Below are 18,196 nucleotides of genomic sequence, written 5' to 3' on the forward strand. Positions count from 1 at the left end.
TCCGTGTAGCTTCTGTGGACAAACAGGTAGTTACCACACTGTAGGCAATTGAGGTTTTGTGGTAAGTGTTAAAAGCTCTTCTCTGAGGGCATGGGCTGGTTGGGCAAGGTGAGGAGGATTGGGGAAGAATGAGCTTTTCCTTATATGCATTTTAATTGAAATCTTAATAGGCATTTATTTTATGGGAAACAAGCAATGAAAAGGACATTTCAATGCTATAGAAACCTCTGATTAAGATACTTATATATTGTTTATGTATTGATATCTATATCTTACCATATTGCAATGTATACTTGTACATTGTTTACATTTGGAAGTCATTGTCCTCATTTATTGCACAGTTGTTTATTGTCTTAGTCCTTAAGTTATAAAGGTATTAACAATTATAGATTAATAGTCATCTATATTTTGTCATATTTATAGTTAGACTAATTGGGTTTCTTAGATACGTAGAGATTATATTCTGTATAAATAGATAATCTTCAACCTCTTCAAAGAGCTGTAGAAAATGGCATTTACTCTAACTTAGAGTTCTTTCATAGTGAGACACAATCACTCCTGGCAACACCAGTCTATTCCGAGTTGAGCACCAAAGACACTCCACTTGGAGCTTGTCTTCTTCTTGGCAAAACCGGCCTCTGGGCAAACAACTGCTCATACCTCAGCTACTGACAAAATACATAGTATCCGGAAATGGATAAGCAGAACTGTCAAATCTTGCCAAGACAGGGTAAGATGGTTTTGAAAAATTTCTTGCCTTTAAATATAATCTGTCAGTTATTCTAGACCTTAGCCAAAGTTGGTTGCTTCAATGCTGCAAATGTGACTTTGGGTGATTGCCCAGGTAGCCAGTTGTCTCTGTGATTTGTTGTATATTTTGGAAGTTGTTTGATTGCACTTCCTAATTACTCAGGTAACATTATTTCCCTTCTCAGATCTTCGATAGGGTTGAAGACTAGATAAATGTGGCTACTTTCCTCTCATGACTTGGCCAAGTTATTTATTATACAAGACTTAAGCTAGTTAGGATAGGGTATTTGTTCTTATTGTATATAATTTTGTAGTAGGTTTAGAACTCTTTTAAACAAAAGGGGGAGGTGCTGCGGGAGCTCTTTCCGCTCCTTCAGCCAATAGCCTTTGAGATACCAGCCCACTGGGGCGTAGTCTCTTTCACTTTAAAAAAGCAGCTGCAACCCTCCCCTCTCTCTCTTGCTCCAGTGATTAGACTCCTTTCCTGGCTGTCATGTAGGATGGTCTTCTATAAGTTTTTTCCCCTCAAATAAATAACCCTTTGAATCCAAACTGGAGTGGGAATGTTTTGCGCTTTACGTAGGGAATCAGATTATGGCCTGTGTTGCCCGTCCTCGCGTGTGACACCCTCCTTGCCCACTAGTCTTTAACATGCTGCAAGGGAAAGGAAAAAAAAACCCTAAAAATTCAGATAACTTGAGGTTTCCCTGGATGAGTGTTTAGGCATTTCCTGTGGTTAACCATTCAGATGTGGTGATGAGCTAGGAGGTGTCAGAACTACCACAGGCTCCAGCAAGATAAGCAGGCATCTATTTTGGGGGGGCCACATCACCTGAATCCTGCTTCCTAACCCTTCTGGAAGCAACTGTTGTGTCTATCCATTTGTAGTCACTTGTGGATACTTCAGAGCCTCTACCCACCCTTCCTTGGCTGACCTTCCTATCTCCCCCACCCCAACCCCCAGCCCCCAGCTGCCTTTTGCTGCTCAGCTCTGCCTGCTGATTCTTCTCCTTTTGCTACTGCTGGCTTCTCTCCACTCAGATTTTTTTTTGTTACTGTTGTTTCTGACTGTCATCTGTCATTATTTGCCTGTTTAGAGCCATAGCATATAGTGACTTCTTGGATGGCATCATTTCCATTGAGAGAATACTGGCTTTGTATTTCTGAGTCACCTAATTAACTGGCCTTGCAGAGCCCCAGGGACACAGGAGCTGTGAAAACACAGGGGGAAATGTGTGTTTGAGTAGATGAAGTTCAAAAAGTTTCTTTCCAGGTGAATGAATCAGAAAATGGCCTTCTCTCCCAGATGAGGAAGCTTAGAGACCCTAGTTTGAATGGGACTAGATTTTAGACATAGTGGGATATAACCATGCTGCTGCTTGTAGTAGGGTTTAAAAGTATATGTAACAACAGACTCCTGTACTTTATGGCTACACTTTGCCTCACATGTGGTCTAGGGGTTCTGGGGTGTAGCCCCTCTACACCACTGCCGGTTTGGTTGTCCTCTGTGGCTCCTTCGGATCAGTTTGATCATAGCATTGATCCCATTGTAGAATGCAGGTCAGCGGGTTAATGAATTTATTGCTGAGCAGACATTACTGTGGTCTGTTTGTCGAGCATTCCCTCCACTTCGTGAGGGTCCCTCGCCCCCACTCCCAGCCCAACAGGCGTCCATCATTGCTCAGCGGTCAGTTGCAGTAGCGAGCACAGCAGTGTCTCTTCCTATTAGTGCTGTAACAGCTCTTACTTTTGTAGTTATTTTTGGTCTTTTGATCATTTTTATTTATTTATTTTATTATATATATATTACTAAAAATTTCCACCTCCTCCTCTCCTCCCACTGCCCTCCCCTCCCCCCTCTTTTGATCATTTGTAATAATTTTTTTTATTTTTTTTCTCATTTTTTTTTATTAGAGATTTCCATCTCCTCCCCTCATCCTCCCCCTTCTCTCCCGTCCCTTCCACCCATACCCCCACTCCCTCCCTCTCCAAGACAAAGAGCCATCAGGGTTCCCTTCACTATGTTAAGTCCAAGGTCCTCCCAGCTCCCCCTAAGTCCAGGAAGGTGAGCAACCAAACTGACAAGGCTCACAATGAGCCCGTCCATGCTGTAGAGTTCATGTTCATTGCCGTTGTCCTTGGTTTCTCAGTCCTCCTCCACCGTCAGCCACATTCAGAGAGTCCGGTTTGGTCCCCTGTTCCATCAGTCCCATTCCAACTGGACTTGGTGGTCTCCCGTTAGATCTGTCCCACCGTCTCAATGGGTAAATGCACTCCTCACGGTCCTGACTTCCTTGCTCATGATCTCCCTCCTTTTGCTCCTCATCAGGACCTTGGGAACTCAATCCGGTGCTTCTATGTGGGGCTCTGTCATTTTTTCCATCCAATGCCAGGTGAAGGTTCTATGGTAATATGCAAGATATTCATGAGTATGGCAATAGGATCTGGACATTTCTGGCACCCTTTTCTCAGCTGCCCAAGGAACTAGCTGGGGGCGTCTTCCTGGACACCTGGGAACTCCTCTAGAGTCAAGTCTCTGCCAACCCTAGAATGGCTCCCTTAACTAAGATATATAGTTCCTTGTTCTCATATCCACCCTTCCTATATCCCAACCATCCTGTTCCCCCAAGCTCTTCCCATCCTCCACTTCACACTTTTCTCTCCCCATTCCCCCATCCCACCCCACCCCCATGTTCCCATTTTTTGTCCGGCAATCTTGTCTACTTCCAGTATCCAGGAGGATAACTATATGTTTTTCTTTGGGTTCACCTTCTTATAAAGCTTCTCTAGGATTTTTTACGAATTATAGGCTCGATGTCCTTTATTTATGGCTAGAAACCAATTATGAGTGAGTACATCCCATGTTCATCTTTTTGGGCCTGGGTTACTTCACTCAGGATGGTGTTTTCTATTTCCATCCATTTGCATGCAAAATTCAAGATGTCATTATTTTTTACCGCCGAGTAGTACTCTAATGTGTATATATTCCACACTTCATCCATTCTTCCACTGAAGGGCATCTAGGTTGTTTCCAGGTTCTGGCTATTACAAATAATGCTGCTATAAACATAGTTGAACAAATGCTTTTGTAATATGATTGGGCATCTCTTGGGTAGATTCCCAAGAGTGGGATTGCTAGGTCCTGTTGTAATAATTTTTTAAGCAAGGACTTTGGGGTTAGTTGCCTGTGGAATTCATTCTGTTTCTGGAATTTGTGCTTACTACCGAGAGTTTTTGTTCAGGATGCATTTTAGATTGATAGCATGCATTGTAGGATATTATTGCTCTCTGTTTTCCTACGTATTCTTGGCCAAGAGCATAGCATATGTTTATTACATCATTGCTGTAGGAAATTTATTCTACTTATATTTATTTGCGTCAGATATTTCTCTAAACTTGCGAGACAAAAAACCACGTCTTCAGTCTTTCGCTGTTAGAGCTTCCGTGGGAGCCGTTTAGTCAGCTCAGTTGTCCCCAGGGGAGGCATGGCTTATCCCGTTTCAGCTTAAGACTGTTGACTTGGAACACCATTACTGTTCAATCCGTGTGGTACCTGGTCATACAGTAATATAACACAGATTCTACAGGAGGCTGATGTGGCCACACAAGCTGGGAACAGGCCACTACAGAAGCAAAATACCACCTTCCTGTCACCCACCTGTCAAGGCAGAAAGATTTATGTAGAATATTGATTAGTGACATTTAGAATCTGTGTAACTCATTTACTTTCTCATGTATAATTTTTTAATTCTTCTCTCATGTATTACATTCCAACCATAGTTCCCCTTCCTCCAGTTTCTCACCCCCCAATCTCCCCTCTCCCCCAGAATCACCCTCTCTTTGTCTCCCCTCAGAAAAAAAGCAGGCCTCCCAGGGATATCAACCAAACATGGCATAATATGTTATATTACTGTATGACCAGGCATATACCATCACGTCAAGGCTGGATGAGGCAACATAGTAGGAGGAAAAGGTCCCATGAGTAGACAAGAGTCAGCAACCACCCTCACCCCCACCGTTAGGCATTCCATAAGAACACAAGCTACTCAGCCATAGCATATATGCAGAGGACCTAGGTCAGACTGCTGCAGGCTCCCTGATCTCTGCTTAGTTGCTGCCTGTGAACATCATCAGAACAGTACTGCTTGAGAACAGACACCTAGTTGTCTAGGACGCTTGCTTACTTTACTAAGGCATTCTGAAATCTGTGGTGGCTGGCCTTTTCCTGTGGAGCTGGGTGTGGATTTGCCTTGCAGCCCACTAGAAGTTGATCTCCACTCTATCTCTGGAAGGCTAAGGGAGGTCAGAGCGCCTTGGAGCTTTGTGTGTTCACATGAATTCTGGACGTGACCTTATCTGGATAAGTCCTGTGATTGCCACACACATACCTGAGTTTTCGTTTGGTCTCGGAATGTGTAGTGATTAATTCTAGAGACTCTTGCTGTTCTTACACACATTTTCACTTTACTATGTTCGTTGCTTATAGCTTTCAATTCTGCTTGACTAAGGTCTTTTATCTAAACTTAATAAGGTGGGCTGTGGTAAGAAGGGCTGGGTAGACTCCCTGAGCTCACAGGGAGGCTGGCTTGGTTGGTGAACGGAGAGATTCCTGATTGCTGGAGAGTCAGGGTCTTCTTGCTCTACTCAAGACTTGAATCATTTTGCTGCTGACTTGGTTTGTGAATGGCAATTTATAAAAACTTTAACTTTAGTTTACTTCCCAATGGTTCCAAAGTTGGAAACAATGGGATTTAATTCACTGAGTTTTGGTTTCATATTTGTCTTACACTTTGTTTATAGAAACTAAGGTCAGTATTAATAGTCAAAGACAGTTTGTGTTTGCATGCTGGCCGTCTTCTATTATGCACGATAATGGCTTTAAGTACAAATGCTTAGAGAGCTAGTGCTTTCATCTCTTGAAAGGAAGGCGTTTCTTGAGTTTGTGACATTTTGTTGCTGTTGTTTTGGGACAGAATCTGTGTAGCCCTGGCTGTCCTGGAACACTCCATGTAGACCAGGCTGATCCCAAACTAGTTGTTTATTTCTAGTTGTAATGCTAGTTGCTTACTTCTGGGTTGCCCTTCCCCCAGCTAAACCACAAACTAGTGCAAACAGAAGAGAGTGTAGACTTTGCTAACCTCAGCCTGGCAGAGCTGTGTAAGATTTCTTTTCTCTGTTGTATTTTGCAGGTGGGAAGTTTTAAGAGAGAAATGACCTTCACATTTCAGCCAGAGGACTTAAGACGCGAGTCCAGCAAGAAGACTTCTCACCACTTGTTCCCACTGGCCATGGAGGAAGACGTGAAAGCAGCCGACACCAAAAAAGCCAGCCGGATCCTTGAGCAAGAAAAAGAAAACACTCGATCCATTTGTCTCCTTGAGCAGAAGCGGAAAGTGGTTTCCTCTAACATCGACGTCCCTCCTGCAAGGTAGGGACATCTCACATGGTTCACTGCTGCTGCAGGAAATGGGTGGAGAGGCTGGCTCCATCTTGTTCCACAGGGTGTACGCTTGGCAAGAGTTGTCTCTCAGGTTGTCTGTCTCTTCTGAGAAGTAGAGCTTGTGTTGATGCTGCCCTAGTTGAAACTGTTGTAGCCATAGAAAATGACAGAAGTAACTGCAGAAGCATTAACAGAATGACGCGTGCTGTGTAAGGTCGGTGACACTCAGAGGCAAGTATGCATAGATCCCAGGGGAGGGGCTGCTATGTCTGTAAGCTACACTTTGCCTCTTTGTGTGGACTGCAAGAGGAGAGTTTAACAAAGAAGGTGACAGTGACACAGGCCATCGGTGACTCGCAGTCTTCAGTGTGTCAAAATGTTCACTGGTGTCTAGTTGATGTCATGTATGTCTTTTGTAAGATTTATCTCGGCAAGGGAAACGGCTCAGTGAGTAGAGCTCACCCTGGGAACATGAGGACCGAATTTCCATCCACAGAACATGGAGTTGGATGCCATCTCACACACATATTTAAGCTCAGGTCTTCTGCAGTGCAGTTGAGGGTTGCCAGAAGTTCATGGGCAGCTAGCATGGTGTGTGTGTCACTGAACAACAGAGAAGCTAGAAAGTGAGGCCAGCATGCAGGTTGTATTCTGAGGTGCATATCACATGCACTCGGTGGGACACACATGCACACATGTGCACTTGCAGGATAGAGTAACACTAAACATGGTGGAGAGAGTTTATTATGTTATAATTCTTGTTCAATTTTGTTCTCTCACACCTTCCTGGCTGCAGTTTCTCTTCCCTCCTCTCCCTTCCCCTCTTCCCTTTCTTTCAGTTTCTCTCCACTCCTACCTAGTGGTCTGAAGGGTATTCTTATGGCAGGATGGAAGCAGAGTAGAACACGTGTCTGTTGCAGGAGGGCCTGCTTGTTCATCCCGGCCACCCAGCTAACTTAGCCCTGAAATAACCACATAGAAACTGTATTAATTAAATCACAGCTTGGCCCATTAGCTCTAATTTCTTATTGGTTAACTCTTACATCTTAGTTTAACCCATTTCTGTTCATCTGTATATAACCATGAGGCAGTGGCTTACCCACAAAGTTTTGGCATGTCTGACTCTGGCGACTCCATTGCTTCTCTCTCTCTGCCTTCCTTCTCCCAACATTCAGTCCAGCTTTCCCTGCCTACCTAAGTTCTGCCCTATCAACAGGCCAAGGCAGTTTTCTTTATTCATTAGCCAATGAAAGCAATACATAGACAGAGGCCCTCCCATACCACCTGTCATTCCTCTTTCTGAGTCTGTATCCAGAACACACACACACCCTGTTATTTCTGTTCCTGATTCTGTATCTAGCCTTATGTGAAAAGCACCCAGCACACACACACACACACACACACACACACACACACACCCTGTTATTCCTGTTCCCGATTCTGTATCTAGCCTTATGTGAAAAGTACCCAGCACACACATACGCACGCACGCACGCACACACACACACACACACGCACACACACACAGCCCAGCTTCAGGACTTGGAGTCCATTTTGCTCATCCTCTGTCCCTGGACTAGAACCATGCCTAGTGGGCACTAGGGAGGGTCTGTGGGTGTGTGTCAGATGAGAAAGGAATGGGGGTGCTCGCTCTGCATGGCAGGTTGCTAATTATTAACACGTGTACCCCATTTTGATGTTGGAAATGATTGTCATGAAACTTGACAAGCAGTTGCTTGAGACGTACTGCATTTATTCACATGCTTTCTTACAGCTCATGGGGAAAATCGTACCTGTGGGCTGGGAAAGACTGGCCCTTCCCACCTGCTCACGTTTGTAATTAACACTCTCATTGTTTTCTGAATTAAATAGAGGGCATATCTTCTCTAGGAAATTACATGTTACCCTATCCAGCTGCCACATCATCAGACTTTTTAAAATTATAGGCCTCTTTGTTTAACCTCTAATTGCCAATTCTAATTCGTATATCTAATTCGTATATCTCTTCCATCTGTTCAACTATTTGTTATTATTTGCTTTTCTATGATTTTTATATAAAATACTTAATTAAGTTATTAAGGATTAGTTTTCACTGTGGCTCCATTGTGAAATGTTTTATAGGCCCTGAAGCAGGTAGACATGTTGATTCATATATATGTTTGGCTGACTCATTTGATAAATGACATGTTAGCAACTTGAAAGGAGAACAACTGTGCGTTTGTGTGCTTCCCAAGTCTGTCTGAAGTTTGGGGTTGACTTGGAGTTCTGTAGGACCCACCTTACACACCTTTGCCCGTGGAGTCTTTCATAAAAGACCTGGAATAATTACTTTATATTCTCAAGTTGTTGTAGGGTATATCTTTACTTTGGTTTTACACAAGGTCTCGTGTAGCCCAGACTAACTTAAAACTCACCCTATAGCTAAGTATGATGCCTTCCCCTCCTAAGCACAGACTGTAGGTATGTGTTGCCATGCCTAGTTTATGCCATGCTGGGAACAGAACCCCAGGCTTTGTGTGTACTAGGTAAGCACACTACCAATGGAAGCACATCCCAGCCCTGCGCATTTGTTCTTCAGCTTGATTCCACCTTTAGTGCCATCTGGAAAGGGGGGAGGCAAATACTCTTGCTTTTCTGTTTCCTAATGCAGGTCTCCAGGGCACTCCACTCTTTGCAGCCATTAGACATACGCAGAAGTACACTGCACAAGCCAGCATTGTCGTGAGCTCTTAAACAGTAGGGAGAAAATTAATTGGGTTTTAAATCATCAATATGTAGAGAAAAATTCCCCACTGACAAGGTGTAATTTCGATGAATTAATCTGCTATGAGAAGTGCTATTTAAAGTGTCATAGTGTGGGGTCTGCACTAATACACTTGTTTTCATTGTTGCAGCAAAAATGTAATCATCATAAACATGCTAACACTTGGTGAAACAAATTGCTTTTTTAATCAAATAGTCATGAAGGAATCAAGTTCTGTAGAATAATGTAATTCCCAAACATTCTCTTCTGCTTGTTTACTGTCAATTAAGTTATTTAGTAAATGTTCACTTTTGACCAAGTAGATTGATACTTTGTGGTAGGAAACTTTCAGACACATGGTAAAAAGGAACAAGATTTTTCTTTCTGCTTCCTAAAAGAGAAATAATTACAGCTGTCAGAAATATCTGCTGATGTTTGAGTAAATCTGGAGTGTGGTGAAGTGTATTAGAATGGAGAAGTCTGTATGTCTGTCATTAAATATGACCTGTAATTAATGTGTAATCCACACATGTATGTCTGTCTACACAATTTACTACAACTCACTCTCCTCTTCCAGACTGTGTTTTGGGTGCTCCGGAGAGGTGGGTTGTTGGTTTGGGCTGTTAGTATCGCTGGCACAGAGCTCCCGGGCAAGGGAAAATTACCTGTAGTGTTTCTTATTTAATCCGTTCCTTGTTCTTCATCTTCCTGTGGTTTATAAAGGGAAACGTGAAGTTTATTCCACAGAGTTTATACATGAAAGCAGTAGGCGTGCATATGTTAATTGTTTTTCCAGAGCTCTCTGGGGAGCTCTGGGAATCCTGTCTAACCTGATCTCTGACCCATTATTGAATTTTCTGATTTCCTGTCTTCCCTTCATCAGCAGGTGTCTACTGAGTCCCTGAACTAATGATGTAGGACTTGTTAAGACATGAATGGGAGAGGTGCTTCCCTCCAGAAGCTCACAGTTTAGTCAGACAGATGGACACATAGATAACCAAGTCCAAGAAACTATTTAGTATTGTCTGTCTGCCTTCTCGTCGGAACTGGGTGAATTTATAACTAAAAGAAAGGCTTTAATGTTAGGAGAGTGATGCATTTGTATACCTATTGAAAAGCCTGCTTTTCTGTTATTAGTGTCGCTTTGAAGATAAGAATGGACTGAAGAAGGAAAAACTTCAAACCTGTGGTCAGTTTTACAAATTTTTTTAAAAATGCCAGTTTTCTGAGACCCGTTTGAAGGTTGCTGGTATCAGAAAGTATAAGTTTATTACCCCAGCTGTGTTACGTTTGGTTACCTGAGAAGCAAGAGCCAAGACAGAATTCAGCACACAAGCAATTTATTAGGGGAAGTGCTTGTGGGAAGGTGGGGAGCAGGGCAGGGCAAGGTTAAGCCAGCGGGGAAGGAGTGCAGGAAGGGTGGCTGACGTGTGCTGGCAGCCTGGCAGCCCATTCCGAGGACTTCCCTGTGCCTCTGCTGTGCCTTCCTCTCTGCTCAGAACAGCTGTGATGCTTGGGACCTAAGCAAGTCCAGGAGATGCTTTTGGAGCCCAGCTCTGGTCCTGGGCCAGTCATCACTGTCCTCCTGACTGTCTCTCCTCCTGGAACACTGTCCTAAGTGTCCTCTGCAGTGTGGGCTGGAGGAAGGGCTGGACTGTCAGTGCAGGCCATTTGCAGCCTTTCTTATGCTAGAGGACCAAGCTTTATATGAACCAAAGCAGTAATGGCTGCTGGTTCAAGCGTTGCAAAGAGTTGTACTTTTGAGTAACAAGAGGAAAGGTGTCTCTCTTCTGAGCCGCCTCGGATGGGCAGAGATAATGTTAGGAGAGCCCTTGCTGTGGGACCCAACCAGTGTGGCCTGAGTGGATTCAGGAAGAAGCTGTGTTTCTTTGAGGGGAGCGATAAGGAACGTTAGATTCCATTGAGAATTGAAGTACTCTGTTCTCATTATCCTACGTTCTTCAGAGCCTAAGAGAGTGAGATGGAAAAGCAGGCATGACAGTGTTGGTTTAAATCAAGGGCACAGTGGTGAGTTGGTGCTACCTGTGCAGATGGCAGTCATCATCACTTGGCCTGCTTACAAAAGACCTCTTCCAAACAAGCAGTTGTGAATTGAGAACAAGGAATTAGCTAATTTAATTATGAATCCTTAAATATTTTAAGGTATCTCTAAGAGAAAATGCAAGCTTCATTTGTAGAATGGTGTGGCGGGCTGCGTCCTGCCACCCGGCTAGCTTTACCCAAAATAATTAGGGAAAGGTGAGGAAAAGAAGCTTTACGAGTATAGACAGGTATTGAGTGGTCATGTTTTCAGTTTTATCTAAATGATGCAGCAGTGCTTGTGTTTTGATCATGAAATGACACCCCATTCTGTGACACATCTTTGTCCCTCATCGGTTGATGGGCACTTGGCACTGGAGAGGCAGGAACCAGATTATGTTGTTATTGGTTGTGTTACATTTTTAAATGATTGAAAAGATTTTATAGAGGTCAGTGTTCGGCATTCATCAGGAAAGGCCATTTTGGTTGTATTGAATGGGCTAGTTGGGAGAGTTCATATAAGAATGAACACAGGAAGACCATTTAGGACAGCATCGTATTAGTGCAAGACAGTGTCGTGGGAGTTAGGACTGAAGTGGAGAGAGTCTAGATGAAGGAAGTGGACGGCTGAGCTGCCGTTCGAGGTAGATAGGAGGCCTCTGGGTTGTGAGAAATAGAAAACTGCTCTAGCTGATTTAACAAGGATGGAATGTACGTATTTTATCTTTTGTTTTGAAACCACCAGTTCAATCCCAGAGTCCTGAGGAGCCTGGAGAAGCAGGTCAGCAATCGACAGCTGGGTGAGCGGGGTGAACATCCACAGCTGGGCTCTGGAGCTAAAGGGAGAAATCCTCAGACATAGGGCAGATCCAGCCACCAGCAGGGATAAAATGTCAGATGCTACAGTTAGGCGTTGTAATTCCCACTTCATAAATGAGTGCAAAGACTCAAGACTATCAGGCAACACATAGAACATACAGAAAACACATGGACGTTTCAGGCCTCACATCATTGTCACCAGTGTCTATGGGAGAATATTAATAATTTATTATCCTTGTCATCTGTGATGTTCTAGAAATATGTCTACAATATTGACTACTACAGTAGTAACACTAGCTCCCTACCTGACCACCAAACGAAACCAGCAGTTAAGCAGACACTGCTTGGTCATCTAGACCAGTGGTTCTCAAGCCAATCTAATGCTGCGACCCTTTAATTCAGTTCCTTACGTTGTGACCCCAGCCATAAAATCATTTTTGTTACTACTTCATAACTGTGATTTTGCTTGTTTTGAATCATAATGTAAATATCTGATACATGACTCCCAAAGGGGTCTTGAACCACTAATGTAGAGCACAGCATTTGTTCTGTTTTTGCTTTTTCCGGGATACTGATGATTAAAATCGTTGGACTTCACCCAAACAGCAATTACAATTTGCTTATGCAGAGTGATAACTTCTAATTATAACCTTAATGCTAAAGAACTCTTATCACCAAAACAGCTACACTAAGGAAAAGAGGGAAATGAACCCCAAGTACTCCTAGACTAAAGGGCAGCACTTTAGCTATGACACACGATTAGTTCACTGCTGGACGAAAGCAGAAAGTGTTATAGTGCCAGTTGTTCCCTGGGGTTTTTAAGCCAGCTGCTTATCAGTTGCTGGATAAACAAAGTCATCTTACTAGATGCCAGTCTGAAAACCGTGTTTTACGAGATCTTCAAAAACTAGTAAGCCTTTGAAGATGTAGTTCAGTATTTGACCAGTGGATGCACTGAATGCTTGTGTGTGTGTGTGTGTGTGTATGTGTGTGTGTGTTCGTTCATGTGTGTGTGCATGTGTGCCTGTGTGTGTTCATCCATGTGTATGTACTTTGAGAAAGGGTCTCATTATGTGGACCAGAGTGGCCTCAAACTTGGAGATCCTCCAGCTTCTGCCTCCAAAGGAGAGGTATCAAGGGAATGTACCATCACATCTCACTTCATGTTCACCTTTGAGTTCAAAGTTAGAAAGTAACCTACCCCATAAACCATGTTCTATGTGTATAGTAAGAAATCCCAAGAGTAATTTGCTACCCTTTTAGTTTTCCTCCAGTGACCCTTATAGCAAGGTCTCCTGTAATGAGCTTGGAAGTAAATGAGATAAAGCAAAATTTCTGTCATTTATTTATTATTTGAGATAGGGTCTTCTTCTGTTTCCCAGGCTGGCCTTAAGCTTGTACCAGTCCTTCCCTCACAGCCTCCCTAGTACTCGAGTAACAGATATGAGCCACCATATCTGGCTTCAGGATTGCTGTCTTTTACTTCTGAATCTCAATTAAGACCACCAGTTCCTGGGGAAAATAATTAATTTTTCATACATGTTAGGAGCTTGTCAGGTTCCCAACTCTGTAGCTAATATGAGACCTCCGAGAAAGGTCACTTCAACATTTTAAAATGTTTTAAAGCACATTTTCTTTAAAGTGTGTGTGTGTGTGTGTGTGTGTGTGTGTGTGTGTGTGTGTGTGTGTAGACTGTAAATGTCCTCACCATGTTGAAGAAACACTAACGCTGTGTGATTTGTGGCTGTCTTAGGTCACCGACACAATCTCTGTCCAGTAGAACAAATGTCTTTTTCAGGAAACTCCTTCCCCCCACCACTGTTGCCTGTTTGCTACACAGAAGCCAAAGTGCTTTGTGGAATCTGTACACTGTCCCATCGAGCTGGATTAGGATGCTTATTGCCAACCAGAAAATCAAGATTATCTGGAACTCTTAAACTTTCTAGTGTCTTCTGGCCCCCATCACCCCTCCCCCGTCTTTGAGGAAAGACAGGGGACACTGGAAAGGGAAGTTATTTGCACCTCCCTTCTCACTAGGGAGCAAAAGCCCATTGAACAGATTGATGTGGTTTCTGATTGTTTTAAAATATAGCCTTATCTTTCTGCCAGCTGCTCACAGATGATTTCTGAGATTTAAGTGTGGATCTGCTGCCCTCGGCTACACCAACCAGGTGAGCAGGAGAAACTTCCCAGATAATACTCCCTATCGTTGACCAACAGTGATATCATTGATATGGGCTTCATTCTCATTTTGTAACTTAATAAAGCCTGTGTTTTGTAACACAAATTGCCTTAAGAATTTTGTGTGTGGGGAGGGATAGAGAGTGGGTAGACATGGGTGGATATGCTTTTAAAAAGAACTTTACACTGTTCTTGTGCTCATTTTTAAATATAGCATATTAAATCCACCATTTTCCAATAACTGTGTACTATAACCATTATTCATGAATACAGATTACTATAACCAAATTAGAATATACCACCTGTTGAGAATTGCATTTTTGTGTTATTGTTTCTGTTAAATTTTTTATTTAAAAGTTTTTTTTCACTTTGCATACCAGCCACAGTTGCCCCTCTCTTCCTCCTCCCCTCTGCTCCCACCCACACACCATAACCCCCCCCCACCATCCTCTCCTCAGAAGGGGTGAGACCTCCCATAGGAGTCAACAGAGTCTGGCATATCAAGTTGAGGTAGGACCAAGCCCCTCCCTCCTGTATCCCTCCATAGGGAATGGGCTCCAAAAACCAGTTCATGCACTGGGGATAAATCCTGGTTCAGCTGACAGTGGCCCCACAGACTGCCTAAGCCATAGAACTGTTACCCACATTCAGGGGACCTAGTTTTATCTTCTGCAGGTCCTGTGCAGCTGACATTCCAGAGTCAGGGAGCTCCCGCTAGGTTGGGTCAGCTGTCTCTGTGGGTTCCTCATCGTGGTCTTGACCCCTTTGCTCATATTATCACTTTTCCCTCTCTTTGACTGGACTTCAGGAGCTCAGCCCAGTGCTCAGCTGTGGATCTCTGCACCTGGTTCTATCAGGTACTTGATGAAGGTTCTATGATGACAATTAAGGTGGTTGTCAATCTGATTACAGGAGAAGGCCAGTTCAGGCACCCTCTCTACTATTGCTTTAGGGTCTTACCTGAAATTATCCCTGTGGATTCCTGTGAATTTCCCTAGTGCCAAGTTTCTCTCTAACCCTATAATGGCTCCCTTTATCAAGATATCTCTTTCCTTGCTTTCCCACTCCCTCCATCCCCCAACTCAACCATCCTGTTCCCTCTTGTTGAGGATTGCATTTTGAATTTAGAACATTAGGCTCATCTCTCCAGATCAAACTGGGTAGTTAATGAAGCAAAATTCTGAAGGGGAGGCACTCAAGAGTTTTGTAGGCATCACCTCCAAAATGCCCTGTGACTAGTAAACCCTTCTGGGAAAATGTCTCTGGGCATAGATGGGTGTAGTGAAGGGGCGAGCAGGCCTGCTTTTCATCCCGCCTGGATCCCACACGGCTAGCTTTACACTCGAAATAACAACACACAAATTGTATTAATTTAAACACTGCCTGGCCCATTAGCTCTAGCCTCTTACTGGCTAACTCTCACATCTTGCCTAACCTATTTCTAATAATCTGTGTAGCACCACGAAGTGGTGGCATACCGGGAAAGATTCAGCATGTCTGACCTGGCGGCTGGCTTCATGGCGACTGACCCAGAGAGGAGAGGCATGGCGATTGCCTCACTTCCCTCTTCCTCCCAGCATTCTGTTCTGTCTACTCCACCTACCTAAGGGTTGGCCTATCAAATGGCCAAGGCAGTTTCTTTATTAACCAATGAAATCAACACAAAACAGAAGACCCTCCCACATCAGATGGGGAAACGATCTAAACCTCTGGTGGACCAGGAGTCCCCGGCTGGGTGGACTCCTGGCCTGTTGTGCAGATGCCACATGGGAATACCCACACGGTCAGGAGAGCATCCCATCTTCCATGGCGTCATACATGGTCTCCATCTGCAGAACTGGTTCCCATTCGTTATCTCCTTACACAAGTTCAAAACTTGGATAATTGGGTGGTACTAATAATTGATTTTTTTGCTCCCCACAAGGCCTGGCAGTGAGATTTTGTACTGTTTTTATTGTGAAAAGGCAGGTAGTAAACAATGTATTATGGTCTTTTATTTCACTTTGTCTGGAGAATTATACTTGAAGGGCTGGGGATATAGCTCATTGTGGTAAGATGTTTGCCCTGCTTCACTTCTTACTTGAGTGCCTCTGTCAAGAACTGAATGTGAGCTACACATGTACTGAGCACCTATGAGCAGGAAAAAGATTAGCTGAATAAATATGTTTAATCCCTCATACCTTGAGTTGTTTTTAACATGTAATGAAATTATTAAAGGTATTTTACATTCGTCTTTAACATATTTTATCTTCAGAATTTGCCGTGTCAGTGATCAGTGCTGTGTGTGGCTATTGATGACTGTGGTAGCCATGAAGCCTGGAAGGGAGGTATGGGGTAATTTGCCATTTCATCCTGACTGACTGCTTATTCCTGAGACTCCTGTTTCTCTCTTCATTTCTACTGCTCCAATGCACATGAAAGTCTTCAGCAGATTCCCTAACAGGTAATATTTTGTTTAATTGTTAGGGAGCTGTTTAAATTCCATCTGAGTCTGATGTTAAGCAGGCATCATCCCAGTTCTGGCTCTTTAGAAACATGAAGCCAACTTCATTTCTAGTGTTTGGGAGAACTCCTTTAGTGACCGCTGGATCCAGTTGTCCCTTACAGAAGTCCGTATGCTTCAGACTAAAGCCAAGGCACCCACAATGTGTCTGGTTTTGCTTATTCTTCTGTACAGCAGTAAGAGAAGTTAGTTAATGCGTATGGTTTTAAAACTGGGAAATGTAGCAAATATAAACTATTTTCTTAAGGACTCCCAAGTTCAAGCGCTTTATTTGGTTACTGGCTTCTGTTGTTAGTTTCTGCATCCTTTAAATATTAGCTCCTCCAGCATTCTGGTTGGGGAATTACGAGATAAGGCTTGAGAATTAAGACAACTTGGGATACTTAGAGAACTTGATTTTTGTCTTTAGGTAGTGAAAGCTATGTAGAGTGATACTTTGATTGACATAGAAAAACGCTCTGATATCCTGTGGGGATGAGAAGGTGGGAAGGATGGGCATGGATTCATGCAAAAAGCAAAAGAATAGTTAAGAAACACCTATAGAAATCTGGGAGAGGGCTCAGTGGTTATGAGCACTGGCTGCTCTTCCAGAGGACCTGGGTTCAATTCCTAGCATCCACATGGCAGCTCACAACTGTCTGTAACTTCCATTCCAGGGGATCTGATACCTTCACATAGACATACATGCCAGCAAAACACCAATGCACATAATAGAAAATTAAGTAATTTAGATTTTTTTTAAATCTGGGGGAAGTAATTATGAACCTTGATCAGAACAGAAACTCAAGAGGGCAGTGTGCAGACTGCACGGCGCATGGCAGCAACGGAGCTGATGGGCATGCGTGTGAGGACACTGAGATACTGGTTGGTGCTCAGATGTCTAGAAATTCCAACCCGGTCATCTAGCTGGAGAAAGTGGTTGGTGATGCTAATCCAAGCAATAGGCAATCCAGGAGCAATCCAGAAGGAAGTAAATGTGGGCTGCGGGAGCAAGGCTTAGAGATGGGGCACTTAAAAACAGTTTAGTGATGTTTCTTACCAAAGGCTGGAAGCCTTAGGGAAAACCAAGGGGCAGTAAGTGTTTACAGAGAACAGTGTGCAGACTGCCTTAAGCAGTTGAATGGCGATGTAAATACCTGCACTTAGAAGTGCTTGCTAGTGTGAAGTGTTGTTTTATATTTTGTTACAATACGCACTTGTCCAGAAGCCCATGCTCACTTCTGTTGTGCTGTGAGCTTTGCATGCATACCTTCGTCTCTGCACAGTGAGAAGGTACCGCTTGTTCCTTTCCACGTGGAATTCATCTTAACTGAGTTTGGCAAACATTTGCATCTTGAATGGAGTTTGTGACCTCAACTTTCCTAAGTAATCCCTCAGATAAAATCCATCCCATAATAGACTTGGTTCATTCTACTGCCCTTTCTAAGAAACTCTAGCTTATAAGGTCATATGCTTTTTTTCTACATCCATTTTGCTATTTAAAATGCTGGAATGTGACTTTGTTGGCAGAATGTGAGATTTCATCAAATCCAGGTAGAAACTTGTATCTTTCTTATCTGGGACTTGCTGCGTCAGGGTAAGCAATCTTGAATGGTATGGAGTGCTGTCACATTTAACTGAGTTCCTCTGAGGCTACTGAATAAAACACAGGCCAGATTGTACATTCTGGTAATTGTGCCCTGTTTTTGAATGGATGGATGTTCTTTCTGACCCCGGGTAG

General features: G+C 43.3%; 1 protein-coding gene across 1 annotated transcript in view; it reads left to right on the forward strand.

Annotated features, from left to right (window-relative positions):
* Znf704 (zinc finger protein 704) overlaps positions 1 to 18,196 on the forward strand; it is a 199,651-nt gene that overhangs the window by 47,633 nt on the left and 133,822 nt on the right. The window contains 1 exon segment of the mRNA XM_042055945.1: positions 5,940 to 6,178. Within this exon segment, the coding sequence (XP_041911879.1) occupies positions 5,940 to 6,178 (239 nt within the window).

The sequence above is a fragment of the Arvicola amphibius genome, chromosome 11 (assembly GCF_903992535.2).
Source record: "Arvicola amphibius chromosome 11, mArvAmp1.2, whole genome shotgun sequence".
Taxonomy (NCBI): domain Eukaryota; kingdom Metazoa; phylum Chordata; class Mammalia; order Rodentia; family Cricetidae; genus Arvicola; species Arvicola amphibius.